This window comes from Caretta caretta, chromosome 1, assembly GCF_965140235.1.
Source record: "Caretta caretta isolate rCarCar2 chromosome 1, rCarCar1.hap1, whole genome shotgun sequence".
Classification (NCBI taxonomy): Eukaryota; Metazoa; Chordata; order Testudines; family Cheloniidae; genus Caretta; species Caretta caretta.
Window position 1 is genome coordinate 100,138,567 of NC_134206.1, and position 16,533 is coordinate 100,155,099.

Below are 16,533 nucleotides of genomic sequence, written 5' to 3' on the forward strand. Positions count from 1 at the left end.
CCAGCTCTGAAGGCAGAGCCGCCGCCAGCATCAACGCAGAAGCAAGGATGGCATGGTAGGGTACTGCCACCCTTACTTCTGTGCTGCTGCCTGCAGAGCTGGTCCCTCAGTCAGCAGCTGCCACTCTCTGGCCACCCAGCTCTGAAAGCAGCAGTGCAGAAGTAAGTGTGGCATGTTATGGTACTGCCACCCTTACTTCTGTGCTGCTGTTGGCGGGGCACTGCCTTCTGAACTGGGCACCTGGCCAACAGCTGCCACTCTCCAGCTGCCTAGATCTGAAGGCAGTTCGGAAGTAAGGGTGGCAATACCACAATCCCGCTAAAATAATCTTGCAACCCCGCCCCTGCAACTCCCTTTTGGGTCAGGACTCCACTTTGAGAAACACTGGTCTCCCCTGTGAAATCTGTAGCACAGGGCAAAAGCACACAAAAGACCACATTTCACAGGGGAGACCAGTTTTCACAGTCTGTGATGCATTTTTCATGGCTGTGAATTGGTAGGGCCCTACTTATAAGAGGTCTTTTCCCTGAGAAAGTGAAAGATCTCAGGACTTTGGGGGAATTAAAACTGACCACGGAAAAAGAATTTCTGGAGGAATTAAAAGGGGCAGAGCTCCTCTACTAGAGGCCATAAGACTTCTGAACTGTACCGAAAAGTCTGGCTGGGTACTGTACTGATCTTAGTACAAAAAGTAAGAGTGAAGTCAGAGTGAGTTATAGAATAAGAAATCTATCATTTTAAATATATATTTTTCTACTATAGTTTTAGATTTTGCTGTTTCCCTTTTTCCTTGTTCTAAGAAAAAGCTCTGCCACTCTAAGACAACATCTCTTTAGAAAAATCCAGCACTTTCACAGGCTATTGCAACTTATCCAAACAGCAGCAATTGTTGCCATTTAACATAAAAAACACATTTGCGCCTCCTCAGATATTTGCTTGGTGTGCATGGGATGGGCAGTGACATTGGACTGCGTGTACGTGAGTTGTGTGTGAGGGGGAGAGATGAGTATGTGAATAAATTCTGCATCCAGAATAGAATGGTGCAATCAGTACCACTGCTGAAGACCATATAGGGAACCACCCAACCTGAATCCAGGTAGGATTTAGAAAGGAAAATGGCTGTTGGGGACAGCTTTAGGGAGAAGGTAAGAGAAGGGATAGGTGTGTGAGGGGCGTTAAACTAATAACAAAAGGGGAGAATTAAAAAGACATGAGCACTCCAGCACAAAATCAGTAGGTTGAGAAGAAAATTAATAAAGGAACCAAACAACATGAAGAGGACAAATTCTTTAATTGCCTATACACCAGTGGTAGCAGCCTGGGTAACAAACAAGAGGAACTGGAATTGTTCATTTATCAGCACCAATTCAAAATGTAGCTGGTATTACTGAAACCTGGTGAGATGATTCACAAGATTGGAATGTTAAAAATCAATTGTTACAACCTATTTAGGACAGGTCTAGTGGAAAAAAGCAGAAGGAGAGTAGCATTCTATGCTAAAAATGCCATTACGTGTTTCTGAGTAATTGAACTCAGAAGAAAATGATCTTGAATGCTTATGGATCAATGTCCTAACAGATAAAGCACAACATGGGGTATTAGTTGGTGTCTGCTACAGAACACCAAATCTCACTGGTGAACAGGATGACCAGCTCCATAATGTGTAGGAAAAAGCTGCATGATCATGGAGGAGTTCAATTTGAGTAACACATGCTGGAGGTCTCTTGCTGCTTGTACTAAAACATCCTTGGCATTTTTAAATATTATAAATAACAATTCCCTAACTGAAAGTGTCACAACCAGAGGGGAATTCTACATTAGACCCGGTCTTGACAGACAAAGAAACCGATCACAGAACTCGAAATTAATTGTAACTTAGGTACAAGTCATCATGCCTTGATCACATTTATAATGTGCAAACAGAATGATGACCAAACCAGCCATATAGATAGATAGATGTACACACACACACTTGGTGCTTTAAAAGGACCAATTTCACAAAACTGAAAACAATTATGAGCTAAATCAGGTGGGAGGAAGAATTTCATCAGAAAAAAAGTGAATAACCAGGAATTTAAGAACATTTTACTAGATGCCCAATAAGCCACAATCAAAGAAGGAGGTTTAATTAAAAAAAACTAACCTGGATTAGAGGGAAGTGAAAGCAGTTATAATCTATATTATATTTAAAATTTTAACAAATGAAAGAAAGGGGAAATTGATAGTAATGAATATAAAAGTCAGAAGCTGGGATTTGTAGAAAACTGGTAAGAGAAGCAAAGAGACAGAAGGAAAAGTGTAGGGTCAGCAGAGTTAAAAACAGTAATGAATTTTTAAAATATATTAGGAACAAAAAGATTCCTGTCAATGGCATTGGTCCACTACTAAATGGAAATGGTAGAATTATTATTAATAAATTATAAAAAGGCAGCAGTGTGCAATAAATATTTCTGTTCTGTATTTAGCAAAAACAGATGCTGTAGTCTCATCAGGATGATAACACTCTTTCCATCCCACTAGTATCTCAGGAAGAGATTAAACAGCAGCTACTAAAGAAAGTCATATTTAAAATCAGCAGATCCAGATAACTTGCATCCAAGAGTTTTAAGAGAGCTGGCTGAGAAGCTTGCTGAACCATTAATGTTGATTTTCATTAAGTCCTGGAATACTGAGGAAGTTCCAGAAGACTGGAAGAAAGCTAATGTTGTGCCAGTATTTTAAAAGGGTAAACGAGATGACCTGGGTTATTACAGGCCTGTCAGTCTGATGCCAATCCTGAGCAAGATAATGGAACAGCTAATATAGGACCTACTTAATGCCAATCAACATGGAACAATCAACATCTATTTATGGAAAATAGAACCTGTCTAATTTGTTGTTGGGTTTTTTTAAATGAGATTACAAGTTTGGTTGATAAAAAGGTAATATTGTTGATGTAACAGACTTCTGTAAGGCATTTGACTTGGTGCCACATTACATTTAGATTAAACTCTAGGATGCTGAAATCAAGATGGCACACATTACTTGGATTAAATGCTGGCTGCCTGATAGGCTTCAAAATGTAACTGTAAACAGGGAATCATCATCAGGTGGATGTGTTTCCAGTGGAGTCCAATAGGGCTCAATTGTTGGCCCTACTCTAATTAACATTTTTATAGCGACCTAGAAGAAAACAAAATAATCACTGATGAAGTTTACAAATGACACAAAAAATGGGGGAGTGGTAAATAATGAGGAGGACATGCCACTGATACAAGTAAATGCATATATCTAGGAACAAAGAATGTAGGTCATTACATACAGGATGGGGGACACTATTGGGGAAAGCAGTGACTCTAAAAAAGATCTGGGGGTCCTGGTGGATGATCAGCTGAACATGAGCTCCCACCTGTGGCTCATGTGATTCTTGGATGAATAAATAGGGGAATCAAGTCGTAGTACAGAGATTATTTGACCTCTATATTAGGCATTGGTGTGACCATGGTTGAAATACTATGTCCAGTTCTGGTGTTCACAATTCAAGATGGATCTTGAAAAACAGGAGTAGGTTCAGAGAAACGAGTCTTAGCTTCCTTATTTAGAACTGAGTCTTTTGTTCTATTCTGCACAAACATTGTTTTAATACCCTCCCAAAACATTCATGGGAAAAGAAAAAAAAACCATAATATCCCCTGTGAACTATAGCTGTATCAACACAGCTTGCACCAGCTGAGTGCTATCCTGACAGATAGAAGCACACTTTTGTTTTGTTAACTATATATATATAGAGAGAGAGAGAGAGAGAGAGCGCTTGCTAAATAGAACAAAAAACCCAGTTCTAAATAAGGAAGCTAAACATTCCAAAGGGGGGCAAGAAAGCCACACAAAAACATTAGCTCACATTGCTAAGATAGAAGATCTGGACCAAAATTAGAATATACCCCGCATAAATAAGTTTAAATAATGGCTTCCCTGAATAAAAAAATGATTTAGAGAAGTGGGCTTCTCTTGCATTATATTTTCTTACTAGCAGACACTACCTATAGGCACAGATTAGACTTCCAAGGATATATAAAATGGAATTCTCCTAATGAAGAGACATTACAAGAAAGGTTCTTAGACATGGGCAAAAAAAAAAAAAAGTTTTTCAACTTGGTGTTTAAACCAGTTAGGTTGCTTTTTTTAGGTGACTTCGTTTTCAGAGGGGTTGAATACTCACCAGGGCCGGCTCTAGGTATTTTGCCGCCCCAAGCAAAAAATGTTTGGCTGCCCCCCACCCCAGTCCTGAGCTCCCTCCCGCACCCCCTGTTGCCCCAACCCTGGGCTCCTCCACACCAGTGCTGACTCCGCCCGCTCCCCCCTCGCCTCCAGCCGGTCTGGCACTGGCAGGGTCGGGGTAAGCAGTGGGGCTCCCGGGCAGCGCCTCAGCTCAGGGTCCCTCCAGCTGGGGCTTCCACCTCCAGGACCGGCCGGGACCTGGGAGGTCAGAGCCGGGGGGACTACCCCGGCAGGGGGCTGAGGAGCCAGGGCAGGGCAGCCCCAGAGGGAGCGGAGCCCCGGAGAGCTGAATGTGGGCCTCACACGGCAGTGCCCTGGGCACAGGTCCCCTCTATGGGCCTGCTGCTGCTCCTGGCCGCCCTGCCGCAGCCCCTGGGCAGCTCGGGCTGCTTCGCCCAGCCCCAGCTGCGGCGCTGGGGGGCAGCTGCCGTCCAGCACCAGCAGGCAGCTCCTTGCACCCTGCGGGGCGGCCCCCAGATCAAGTATCCCAGTCCTTTTGCCAAAAAAAAAAAAAAAAAAGGATTGCCCGATTGCTACCCCTGAAAATGTGCTTCCCCAAGCACGTGCTTGGCTTGCTGCTGCCTAGAGCCAGCCCTGATACCCACAGTTCCTACAGATGTGAAAGCAAATGAAATTAAGACCACTTATTTAGGTTCTCCAATTGTGGATTTTGTCACCCAAATTTGAAAACTTTGGCCAGGCATTTTAAAAATTATTTGCTAATAAGCCACACAATTAACACCTCATGGATCTAATTTGCCAGTACCAATTGAGCAGTGGCTCTCAACCTTTCCAGACTACTCTACCCCTTTCAGGAGTCTGATTTGTCTTCCATACCCCAAATTTCACCTGACTTAAAAACTACTTGCTTACAAAATCAGACATAAAAATACAGAAGTGTCAAAGCACACTTACTGAAAAATTGCTTGCTTTCTCATTTTTACCATATTATTAAAAAAATCAATTGGAATATAAATATTGTACTTACATTTCAGTGTATAGTGTATAGAGCAATATATACTGACTTTGTTGGTGCTTTTTACGTAACCTGTTGTAAAACTAGGCGAATATCTAGATGAGTTCATGTACCCCATGGAAGACCTCAGTTGAGCACTCATTTTTAATAACCAAGTATAAATGTATTGTTTACTAGCTTAACAATCCCCTTGAATAATATCTGAAAAGGTTAATTGTTTTAGCTGAAGTGTGTTGGAAGATTTCTTGCAGCTCAATTGCAAAAATACTATGCTTTCTTATGTATTATAAAAATTCCAGCAGAAGCACACAACCCACACAACAATACAGAATAAACTCCTTTCTGAAATTCCTCCCTCAGAAAATACACCAACTATTCACTTTTCCTCACTGAGGATCATTTAGCAAGTAAGATTTTAAAAATCCTCTATTCTACACAGGTTGAAAAGTAACCTTAAACTAAGGATACCTGAATATACTAGACTAATCTCAAAAATAATTTAATTAAGACAAATCCTGATGTCTGTTTATATATATATATATACACACACACACACACAATATTTAAGGAACAATTCAGAAAAATCTCTAAAATTTAAGAACACACTGCCAACTAAAAATACATTTACTGTAGTGTACTGCTTATATATTTCACAAATTAAGTTCGCACCTCTTTTTAAAGAGGTGTATGACAACTTTAGACCAACTAAATACAAGACAGTTAGGAAGTAATAAGCCAGAAAACAAAAACAAAAATAATGAATATTTTGCCAAAGGAGTATCATGGAAACCAAAGCTGCATATATAAAACAAATACTCATGTGCTCATTAAAAAGAATCAAAGAGAACCGATCTGAAAATGCATATATCAGCAGCAGCAAAAAGTGAATGTTGAAATCTGACTCACTAGTGGAACCTAGTTTCAGAGTAGCAGCCGTGTTAGTCTGTATCCGCAAAAAGAAAAGGAGTACTTGTGACACCTTAAAGGCTGACAAATTTATTTGAGCATAAGCTTTCGCGAGCTACAGCTCACTTCATCGGATGCAACCTAGAAGCTTCCCAGAAAGAATGAGAACTAAGAACAGTTGGGGAACATATCTCTTATCTACACAATTCTTACCAGCACTTCTACTGGACTGTCCACTTCTACTTCACATGGAGCTGCATCCTTGTATTGTTGGGGAGACTCGATAACAAGCTCTTTTTTAACACTTCTAGTGTTTGCTCTTGCCTGCATTCTTAGCCAGAAAAGAACTCAAAAAATCTGAGAAATTCTGGTTTTTAGCATCAAAATAAACAGCATGCCAGCAATTCAGAGAAAACAAAAACTTCTTCCAAGCAGAAGCTGCAGAAAGTACCAACTAGTTTAACTTCTATGCTGCAGTTTGCTAAGTCTGTCATGAGGGAATGCATGACAAACGAAGCCCAGCCTCTAAAGGGTGTACCCTTCCACAGGAAAAAAAAGGTGGATCCATTTCAATGCCACTGGAACACACACCAAAAATGGTGCAATACAGAATGTTCCTTACTATGATAACTGTGCATAATACTCACAAAATAATAAACACCTACAGTATTTAAGAAAAATATTTAAGATTATACGTGTTTGTTCTACAATGCATACTTTCACTGTAGTTTGGAACTCTTCAGAAAGGCAGAATTCAAAGTATTATTCTTCCCAGATTATTCTTCTGCTCCATCTTTTGAGATTTTCATTAACGCCCAGCAGCTAATTGAGTATTAGAGGCAATGCTATTCCAGTCAGCAGGGGCATTTCTACATAATACGGATACCATTTTTTCATTCTAATGTTTCTTAAACCAAGATTTAAGATGGTTTTCCTAATTTCACGATGTCCTCTCTATAAAACCTAAAATACTTTTCAAAAATGATAATCAGGTTGCAAAGCCTGCTTTCTATTTTTGCTTTAAATTCCAAGTGTGCTGGTAGTCCTCTCTCTTCCTTCTATACCATTACTCTCATCCCACAATTCAGGCCTAATTACCAAAATTCATCATCATAATTGGGAATGAAAGAGATAGTTTTCTTCCTCTTCCTTCATCACCTTTCAGACATCCAACCCTACAAAAAAATATTGCTTCCCTTGATTCCCTGCCACTGTCAACTCCTTTTCTCCTTTGAAACCTTCCCAAATCTCTGAGATCTATCATTGTCAAGCCTCTTAATAAAGCACCTTCTTCTCAACTCTGGCACTCCTATCCCATCTTTCAACTCTCTCAGTGAAGCATCTGGAAAAAGGCAGTCTCATCTCTCCAACCATGTTTTACACAATATTATTCACTCACTCTCATTTTGCCTATAGCACAGAAATGGCAGTTTTATGTAGTGAATGTTCTTTCTGCTGAAGAGTAGTTAATTCCTTTTATTTCAGTTGTGCTTTCAACACTGAAGTTCACTTCATTCTTCTGCACCACATTCCAGGTCCATACAAATTTCTCTCTCTAGGTCTTCTTCTACACCAAGATCCCTCCTCTAAGCAGTTCCATAAGGATCGTCATCTTAGCACTCCACTCTTCCTCTCATCTTTACCACCAAAACTGAAAACTTAGGTTACTAGCTCCACCTGTAATACTAAACACTTTTCATTGTAAGTTCCAATTTTCAGTTGCTTATTAAACTTTCCCAAACTTTAGCCATTCTGGCTGAAGTTTTCCAAGCATAGTTTCTGCCTCAGGCTGCAATTTTTTAGGACATTTTCTGCAAAAATGGTTTGGCCATTTCCAAAAACGATTAAGGAAAAATGTGGTTTTCCCATATTAAAAGCAAAGTCAACCATTAAGTTGAAAAGCTTTAACATCTCCAGGGTTTGGAGCAGTGTCTTGAAATTCAGCAAGGGGGTTGATTTTGTGTCGGGCATTCCCCACCCCCTTCTCCCCGCTTCTTGTGAAAAACCAGCCAGTCAGCCAAATTATAAGCCTTTGAAAATGTCAGCTAAATTCTTAGAAGATTCCAACTGTAGTGGGCATTCTCCAGCCCAGGGCAGATGAACTTTTCATCAATTGCTCTTCCTGCCTGCGGCAAGCCACTGTGGCACCAGACACTAGAACTGAGATGATCTAGTGATTGTACAACCAGACTGAAAACTTTTCCACTGAGCTGTGAAACACTTCCTCATGGACTCCTTTCTACTATTGTTAAGGACAGTCTGAACCATTTCTGAATATGCGGCCTCTAGGTTCAATGCCCATCCAAAAATCATGCTTTCAGATGGAGAGAAGTTGGACTGGGATGCTTGACGCGGCATCTCTCCTTCATCAGTCAGTCTCGGATGGATGGTCTGTAAGCTGAAGTATCAGTGTGTTGACAACTGGAGGAGGCTTGGGAACCAGAAATGTCTGGGCCATCTGGAAGCAATCAGAATGACCACTACGCCATCCTGCTTGATCTTTCTCAGAACCCAAAATAAGAGGGCAATGGGGAGAAAGGCATATATCATTTGACCTGACCAGTGAACCAGAAGGGCATCTCTTGAAGTTATAGTTTAAGGCCAGCCGGGACCACTAGATCATCTAAGTCAGACCTCCTGTATATCACAGGCCACTAACACCACCCAGCACCTCTACACTAAACCCAACAACTGAAACTAGACCAAAATATTACAGTCCACAGGAGACTAGACCATTATGTATCACTAGCAGAGATTAGGCAGGACCATGGTACAATAAAGCGCAAGGCTCTTCAATTGCAAGGAAGTTGTATACCCACATAATCCTGGCAAGTGTCCTATACCCACACACTGTAGAGGAAGATGAAAAAAACCCAAGGTCACAGCCAATCTGACCTGAAGGAAAATGGTTTCCCAATCTCACATATGGTGATCAGTTAGATGCTGAGCATATAAACAATAACCAGCCAGCACAACACCTGAAAGAGAATGCTCGGTGCCACTTCAGAGCACTAGCCCTCTCTGTCCAAAGTCCCACCTCCACCCATAGTCATCCCTGAATCTTCAGAAGAAGGAGATTTAAAATAAATAAATAAAAATCAGAATACACTTGTAGCCTATAGGACTAACTTGCTTGCTTGCATGTATATTATTTATATATAGTTTAAGTATTTGATGTATTGTAATAATTTTTAATATAAATCTATATACCTAAGTTTGGTTGTAATGCAAGGGATGTACAGGCCAAAAACCCTTATGTTAAGCTAAGACAAAGTCAGCATATCTATATTAAGATCTTTTACCCAGAAAGTAAAGTTGACCTATATCTTGTTACCTAAATAGATAAGCACCCACACATATGTCTAAGACCTTTCATCTAGATCAAAAGACCATGAAGAATAGCATAGGGAGTTTTTCAATTTCGTACCCACAGACTTAACAGGCACACCACAAGGAAACTTATGTGCATATATAAGTTATCAATACGCACAAACATACTAGCCCAGGGGTCTCAAACTCAAATCACAGAATCATAGAATATCAGGGTTGGAAGGGACCTCAGGAGGTCATCTAGTCCAACCCCCTGCTCAAAGCAGGACCAATCCCCAACTAAATCATCCCAGCCTGGGCTTTGTCAAGCCTGACCTTAAAAACCACAAAGGAAGGAGATTCCACCACCTCCCTAGGTAACACATTCCAGTGTTTCACCACCCTCCTAGGGAAAAAGTTTTTCCTAATATCCAACCTAAACCTCCCCCACTGCAACTTGAGACCATTACTCCTTGTTCTGTCATCAGCTACCACTGAGAACAGTCTAGATCCACGAGGGCCACATGAGGACTACTGCATTGGCCTGAGGGCCACATCACTGACACCCCCCTCTTGCTGGCCCCACCCCTGCCCCTACTCCACCCCTTCCACGAGGCCCTGCCCCTGCTCCGCCTCTTCCCACCCCTTCCCCGCTCCCAGGGGGTGTAGGAGGGGTGAAGGGTGTGGCAGGGGGCTCTGGGCAGGGAGTTGGGGTGCAGGAGGGGTGTGGGATGTGGCAAGGGACCGGCAGGGAGTTGGGGTGCAGGAGGAGTTCAGGGTACGCGCTCGCTGCCTGCCTGCCCTGGCTCCGCGCCGCTCCAGGAAGCGGCCGGAATCATGTCCCTGGGGGAGGGGGGCACAGGGCTCCGTCTTCTGCTCTTGCTGCTCCTCCAGGTACCTCCCCCGAAGCACCCATTGGCTGCGGTTTCCTGTTCCCAGCCAATGGAGCTGTGGGGGGTGATGCCTGGAAGCGAGAGCAACACATGGAGACCTCTGCCCCCTGGGGTCGCAGGGACATGGTTCTGGACCCTTCAGGGAGTGGCACAGGGCTCGCGGTAGGCAAAGGGGCGGGGGAGGGGCGGGCGTGCGGGGAGCTTGGTGGGCTGCATGAAAGAACCCCGCCGGCTGTGTGTTTGAGACCCTTGTACTAGCCTGTGGAGTAAGCATACTCTAACATTCTGTGGGTGAGGAATGAAATTTGGGCATAGGAGGAAGGATTTCCGGCACTTGTGCCCTATGAAAGAGGTGAGCCACCTCGCTAGACTACTCCATTCTCATTTACTCTATCTTTCTTACTTTCACTCACTCTTTCTATTTTATTTTATCTATTCTATCTATCTACTATGACTACTACTATTGGTAGGCTATACTTGTGTTCTTAAACTAAGTTTCACGGGAACTAGACTAAGCTTCGTTTCCCTAAATTTTATTCCTAGTTTATTAGGTTTTGATTTTAAGTTTGTCACGTAAACTCTAAGTTCGCTTTAATAGTCTTAGCATTAGTTTCTTCTAGGCACTGCATCCCTCACTCAAGAATTGAGAAACCTGAATGGCAAGGCTGGTCCTGTGTCTCTTACCACCAGGTTATCAGGAAGGGTGTGAGTATATTAAAGCTTTGTTGTATATAATACTACATCATCATATGTATCTTTTGAATAGCAGTAATGCAACTGTAACTTTGTAACTCTGGGTATTTTACCATTTATTTACTATTATTGATTTAAAAAAAAGTCTTTAAGGCTACATCTAAGTGTGAGCTTCCTGTCATACCCCCGAGGGTCCTTTGTAAATTCTGTGGAGCCTGATTCGGGACAAGAACTTTTATCTTCTGATCAAACAGATTGGGGAGCCTAAACCCATACTAATTAATATTATTAAATAAAATTAAATTAGAAATTACAGAAATTAAATAAATTAAATTAATATGATTAGCACACCCTAAATCAGGCTACACACTAGGGGGCTAAAATTTCTTTCCGGATGCCTCCAGGTGGCTGGCTGTAACCCTGAAGCACGAGCGTTTAGGAACATAAGAAAGTTGAGCCCCAAGGCTGCTGAGTCCTGTCCCTTATCACAAGCAACCCCATTATATAATCAAACAGATAAATTTATGCAGCTCTCTCTCAAAACTAATTTAGTTGTTTACTCCCACAACTCCTACTGGGAGCTGTTCCAGAACCTCACCCTTTGATAGTGAGAAACCTTTAATTTCCAGCTTGAATTTGTTTATGGCCAGTTTACACCCATTTGTTCTTGTGCCAATATTGTCCTTGAGCTTAAACAGCTCACCCTCCTTGGTATTTAACACCTCTCCCCAATGTGTTTATAGGTAGCAATAATATCCTCTCTCAGTCTTCTTTTTGCTGGACTAAACAAGCCAAACTCTACCAGTCCTCATCAGATAGGCCCTTCATTCCCCGGATCATCCTAGTAGCTCTTCTCTGCACCAGTTCCAGTTTGAATTCATCTTTCCTGAATAAGGGTTATCAGAGCTGTACACAGTATTCCAAATGAGATCTTGCCAATGTCTTGTACAATGGCATTAATACTTCTCTATCTCTACTAGAAATGCCTCAACTGATACATCCTAGGATCACAATTGTCTTTTTCACAGATGCATCACAATGGTAGCTTACGGTCAACTCCTCTGGAGTCTTCTCCTTGCACCCCCCTGGAGCAGTAGATTTAGCATTTTCTGTTCTCATGCGATGCAAAAAGGTCCCAGGAAGGAGGAACATTATGTTTGCTCCACTACTGTTTCTACCTCTTCTGTGGCAGTTCATACCCCTTTGGGTAGAAGGGATGAGGTGCTGGTTGAGGCCTGTATGACTGAGATCTGTGTTATCTTCTCCTCAGTGCTAGGGTGCAGATCCCCGATGAGCAAAGTATTGCCCTTGGGTCCTTTAATGAATGCACTGATTCATCTATCCTCTCATTGAACAGATAAGACCCTTCAAATGGCAAATGCTCCACTGTGGATTGAACCTCCCTGAGGAATCCTGAGGAATGAAACCATGACACTGGATGCACAACAACAGCTGTCACTATCAAATGGGAGGCTGTGTCTGCTGTAACAACCAGGGCTTGTAAGAATGACCTAGCTTTCAGTTTACCTTCTTCAAATCAAAGCCTGGAACTGTGCTACTGTAGGAGTTTGTGAATTCCACAAGCTTGGAATTGTTAATGAAACTGTATTTAGACATTAGCACTTGGCTATCCGGAACTTCAGGCTGGTTAAAATCAACAACTTCCCATCCAACAAATCCAAACATTTAGCATCTCGGGCACATGGAATGCATGCATAGCCATAATGGAGTACACATAGGGACCATTACTCGAAGAAGAAACCATTGCTACAATGGGCATAAATTGGCAGGATTTTGAGTCACTCTCTTTGATGATGTTAAGGCCAGAAAGGACCATTAACTAGAGTCTGACCTCAGGTACAACACAGACCACAGAATTACACCGTTACCCCTGTATTGAACCCTATAACTTGTGTTTTACATCCAGACTTCAAGAGACGAAGAATCCAGTACTTACCTTGTCACAGATTAGGAGGGTTCCAGTGGTTAATACCCCTCACTATTAAAAATGTGCCTTATTTCCAATTTGAATATGTACTCTCATGGATCAGTAACTGGTTAAAATATAGGAAATGAAGGATCGGAATATATAGTCCCCGTTCACATGAAGAGAAGTAAACAGCAGGGTCTCCTAAGGCTCTGTACTGGAAACAGCACTGTAACATTCATAAATGATCTGGAAAAGGGGGTTTACAGTGAGGTGGCAAAGTCTGCAGATGATCCATAATTACTCCAGAAAGTTAATTCCAAAGCTGACTGAAGAATTACAAAGGGATCTCCCAAAACAGGGTGACTGAGCAAGAAAATGGCAGATGAAATGCAATGTTGATAAATGCCAAGTAATGCACCTTAAGAAACATAATCCCAACTATACATACAAAATTATGGCATCTAAAGGAGCTGTTACCACTCAAGAAAGGGATCTGGAAATCATCGTGAATAGTGCAGGAGGCAGTCAAAAATGCTAACAATGTTACGAATCTGTAGGAAAGGGATAGATAAAACAGAAAATAATACCACTGTATAAATCCATTGTACTCCCACAGCTTGAATATTGCATGCAGTTCTGGTTGCCCCATTTCTAAAAAGATATATTATAATTGGAAACAATACAGAGAAGGGCAACAAAAATGATTAAAAGTATGGACTATGTCATCTCAGGAGAGATTAAAGAGACTGGGGCTGTTCATCTTGGAAAAGATCAGACTGAGAGGAGATACCACAGAGGTCTATAAAAATCATGAATTAATTGTTATTTACCCCTTCACATAACACATAAACCGGGGTCACCCAATGAAATGAACAGGCAGCAGATTTAAAACAACATAAGGAAGTACGTTCTCATACAACACAGTCAACCTGTGGAACTCATTGCCAGGGAATGTTATGAAGCCAAAAGAATAATTAGATTTAAAAAAAAAATTAGGTAAATTCATGGAGGAGATGTCCATTAATGGCTATTAGCCAAGATGGTCAGGGACACAACCCCAAGCTCTGGTTGTCCCTAAACCTCTGACTGCCAGAATCTCAGACTGGATGACGTGATGGAACACTCAAGAAATTGCCCTGTTCCGTTTACTTCCTCTGAAGCATCTGGCACTGGCCACTAACGGAAGACAAGATACTGGGCCCCGCATAGCCATTCTTATGTTGCTATCTTGAACAAAGGAAGTATCTGTAGTTAGTGAACTGAACTCATGTTTTCTGGTCACCATGATAGTCAAGATTTTAGAAATAATAGATCACATCCTCTCAGACCTAGTTTATAAATATAAACTGGAAAAGGATAACAAGGTTTCCTACTTCTGCAACTTCCAGTTGGCTTCTTAACTTTGAATGAGCTAGTAACTGAGCTGAACTAGTAAAATCAACTGAAATGAAGAAAATAGTCTCTGTGCATCTGCAGAAGAGGCTACTACTGTCAAAAGCTGGTTCAGCACTTGAACTAACTTTGGTTCCAGGTGCCCAGCTAATGACATCCACCTGTTCAGTGGTTTGATTCTCTTTAAAACTTGGAAGCAAAATATTAAGCAATACATATACTTCTTTAATTTAAATCATTTTAATAGACATAATTAGTTTAGGCCTTAACATAGGTTGTCAATTTCAATTTTAAATACATATTTTTAAATAACCCTTTTTAAAATTAAAAAAATCCAAGTTTTTTATTTTTTTTTTTTTAAATCATGGATTTTTATCCACTCTGAATGGTGGAGCTCAGAGTCTCTCCCCGTGCAAGAGGGACTACGGCAGAAGTATTACATCTCCTGTTGAAACAGCAGCAGCAGCAGCAAGTCAGAGCAGAAGAGCAGCAGCAGCTACAGTTTGTGGCTCTGCAACAGTAGACCAGGACAGACCCAGAACAGACCCAGGCTGCCCTCATTTGTCTGCTGCAGAGCCATCAGCTAGTGGCAGTGCAGCAGGAACAGACAGTACAACTCACTGCTAAACAGCACTAGCAGGAAGCCCACCCCTGTCAGCAACAGGAACCAGAGAGGAATCAGTAGTTCCTAGAGCACATCCTGTTCATGACCAAGCAATGATTCCCCTAGGCACAGGAAGGATATACTGATAGTCTACTTGTGAGAAACCTGGACAAAGAAAGTTAGAATGACAGAGGTGTTAGTACTAGGGTGGTCTGGTAGTGAGGCAGGGGAACTCAAGTGGGACCAGAAAGGGGACACACTTAGGAGGTTTGCCAGGCAACTGCAGACCTGGAAGCTTGCTCTTAGGAAGTACAAATGCTGAAAGGCAGGCAGCAGAATGAACAGAGTGTTTCCGGTGGGGAACTTAAGGGTCTACTTTTTTCAGAACTACAACTTTGAGGAAATGAGTCACCCTAGGACAGCTGATGTTCGTAGCTGTAGGAAAACCCTGAAGACAAAAGGAAAATAATTCCCCAGGAAGTAAGGAGACTACAGCAGGTCCATATACATAGGCTAGTGCAGACATGCTCACAAGCAGTCTTCAGTACTGGATTATCCTGTTAACTGTTCATGAACCTAATAGACTGCTGGAGCTGAAAACAAAACTAGCCCACTGGCAGTAAGCTAGACTTGGAAATAAAGTAGCACTCCCTGGCTGTGATAGTCTTAAAGGAGCTAATGAGCCATATCAGCATAGCTAACAAGAGCTAGGATAGAGTCATCATCCAGCTCTATAATCTGCATGCCCAGATTTGAAAGAAAGTTACGAGATCACAGGTTATGACAGTGGTGCAAGATAACATGAGATGATACTTTTAAGAGTGGAAAAATGAGAAGTAGCAGTGCTTGTTGCTGGAGAAGGAGCCAGCTAAACTCTGTGCTGAAACTGAAATGCAGGCACAGAAGCTTGATTTGAGAAAAGAGGCCCAGTGAAAGAGTGAGCTACAGGTACAGACACAGCTGAAGCCAGAGCCATTAGCTTGATGACTGAACTTTGAAAATGACAAAGTCATCGACCTATAAGTAGGGTCCTACCAAATTCATGGCCGTGAAAAATGCTTCACACACTGAAATCTAGTCTCCACCGTGAAATCTGACTGTTGTAGGGAGGTTGCGGTATTGCCACCCTTACTTCTGCGCTGCCTTCAGAGCTGGGTGAGTGAGATAGTGGTGGCTGCTGGCAGGGCACCCAGCTCTGAAGACAGCACCATTGCGAGGAACAGCACAGAAGTGAGGGTGGCATGATATGGGGAGAAGGGTTGTCGCTTTTTGGTGGGGAGCAGGGCTGGCCTTATGAGTGGGTGACATTGGCGACAGGCCAAGGCTCTATGGTCATGGGATACTGTGGTCACCCCCACAGGCAGACCACGGCCGATTTAAACCCCAAAAGCTAGGGAGGTGCCCCGGCTGTGGGCTCCTACCATGCACCAGGTTCCAGCTACTAGTCCCAGCCAGCCTGTGGAGGGATGGGACTTCCTCTTCTCCTGCACGAGCTGCTCCCGGGGCCGGGTGAGACCCACCTCTGCCAAAGGCACAGAAGTAACGGTGGCAATACCATACCATACTCACTTCT

General features: G+C 42.3%; 1 protein-coding gene across 17 annotated transcripts in view; it reads right to left on the bottom strand.

Annotated features, from left to right (window-relative positions):
- The window catches only part of DOCK9 (dedicator of cytokinesis 9), a 331,662-nt gene that overhangs the window by 247,610 nt on the left and 67,519 nt on the right, over positions 1-16,533 (bottom strand). For 4 of the 17 annotated variants that reach the window (XM_048854049.2, XM_048854031.2, XM_048854004.2 and 1 more), the window contains exon 1: positions 6,353-6,533. The exons of 11 other annotated variants lie outside the window; for them this stretch is intronic. In XM_048854049.2, coding sequence (XP_048710006.1) covers positions 6,353-6,469 — 117 coding nt within the window. In that variant the 5' untranslated portion in view covers positions 6,470-6,533. Of the gene's footprint in view, positions 1-6,352; positions 6,535-16,533 lie in introns of those variants that run through there. 2 more of the 17 variants (XM_048854087.2, XM_048854070.2) reach the window with 1 other exon arrangement.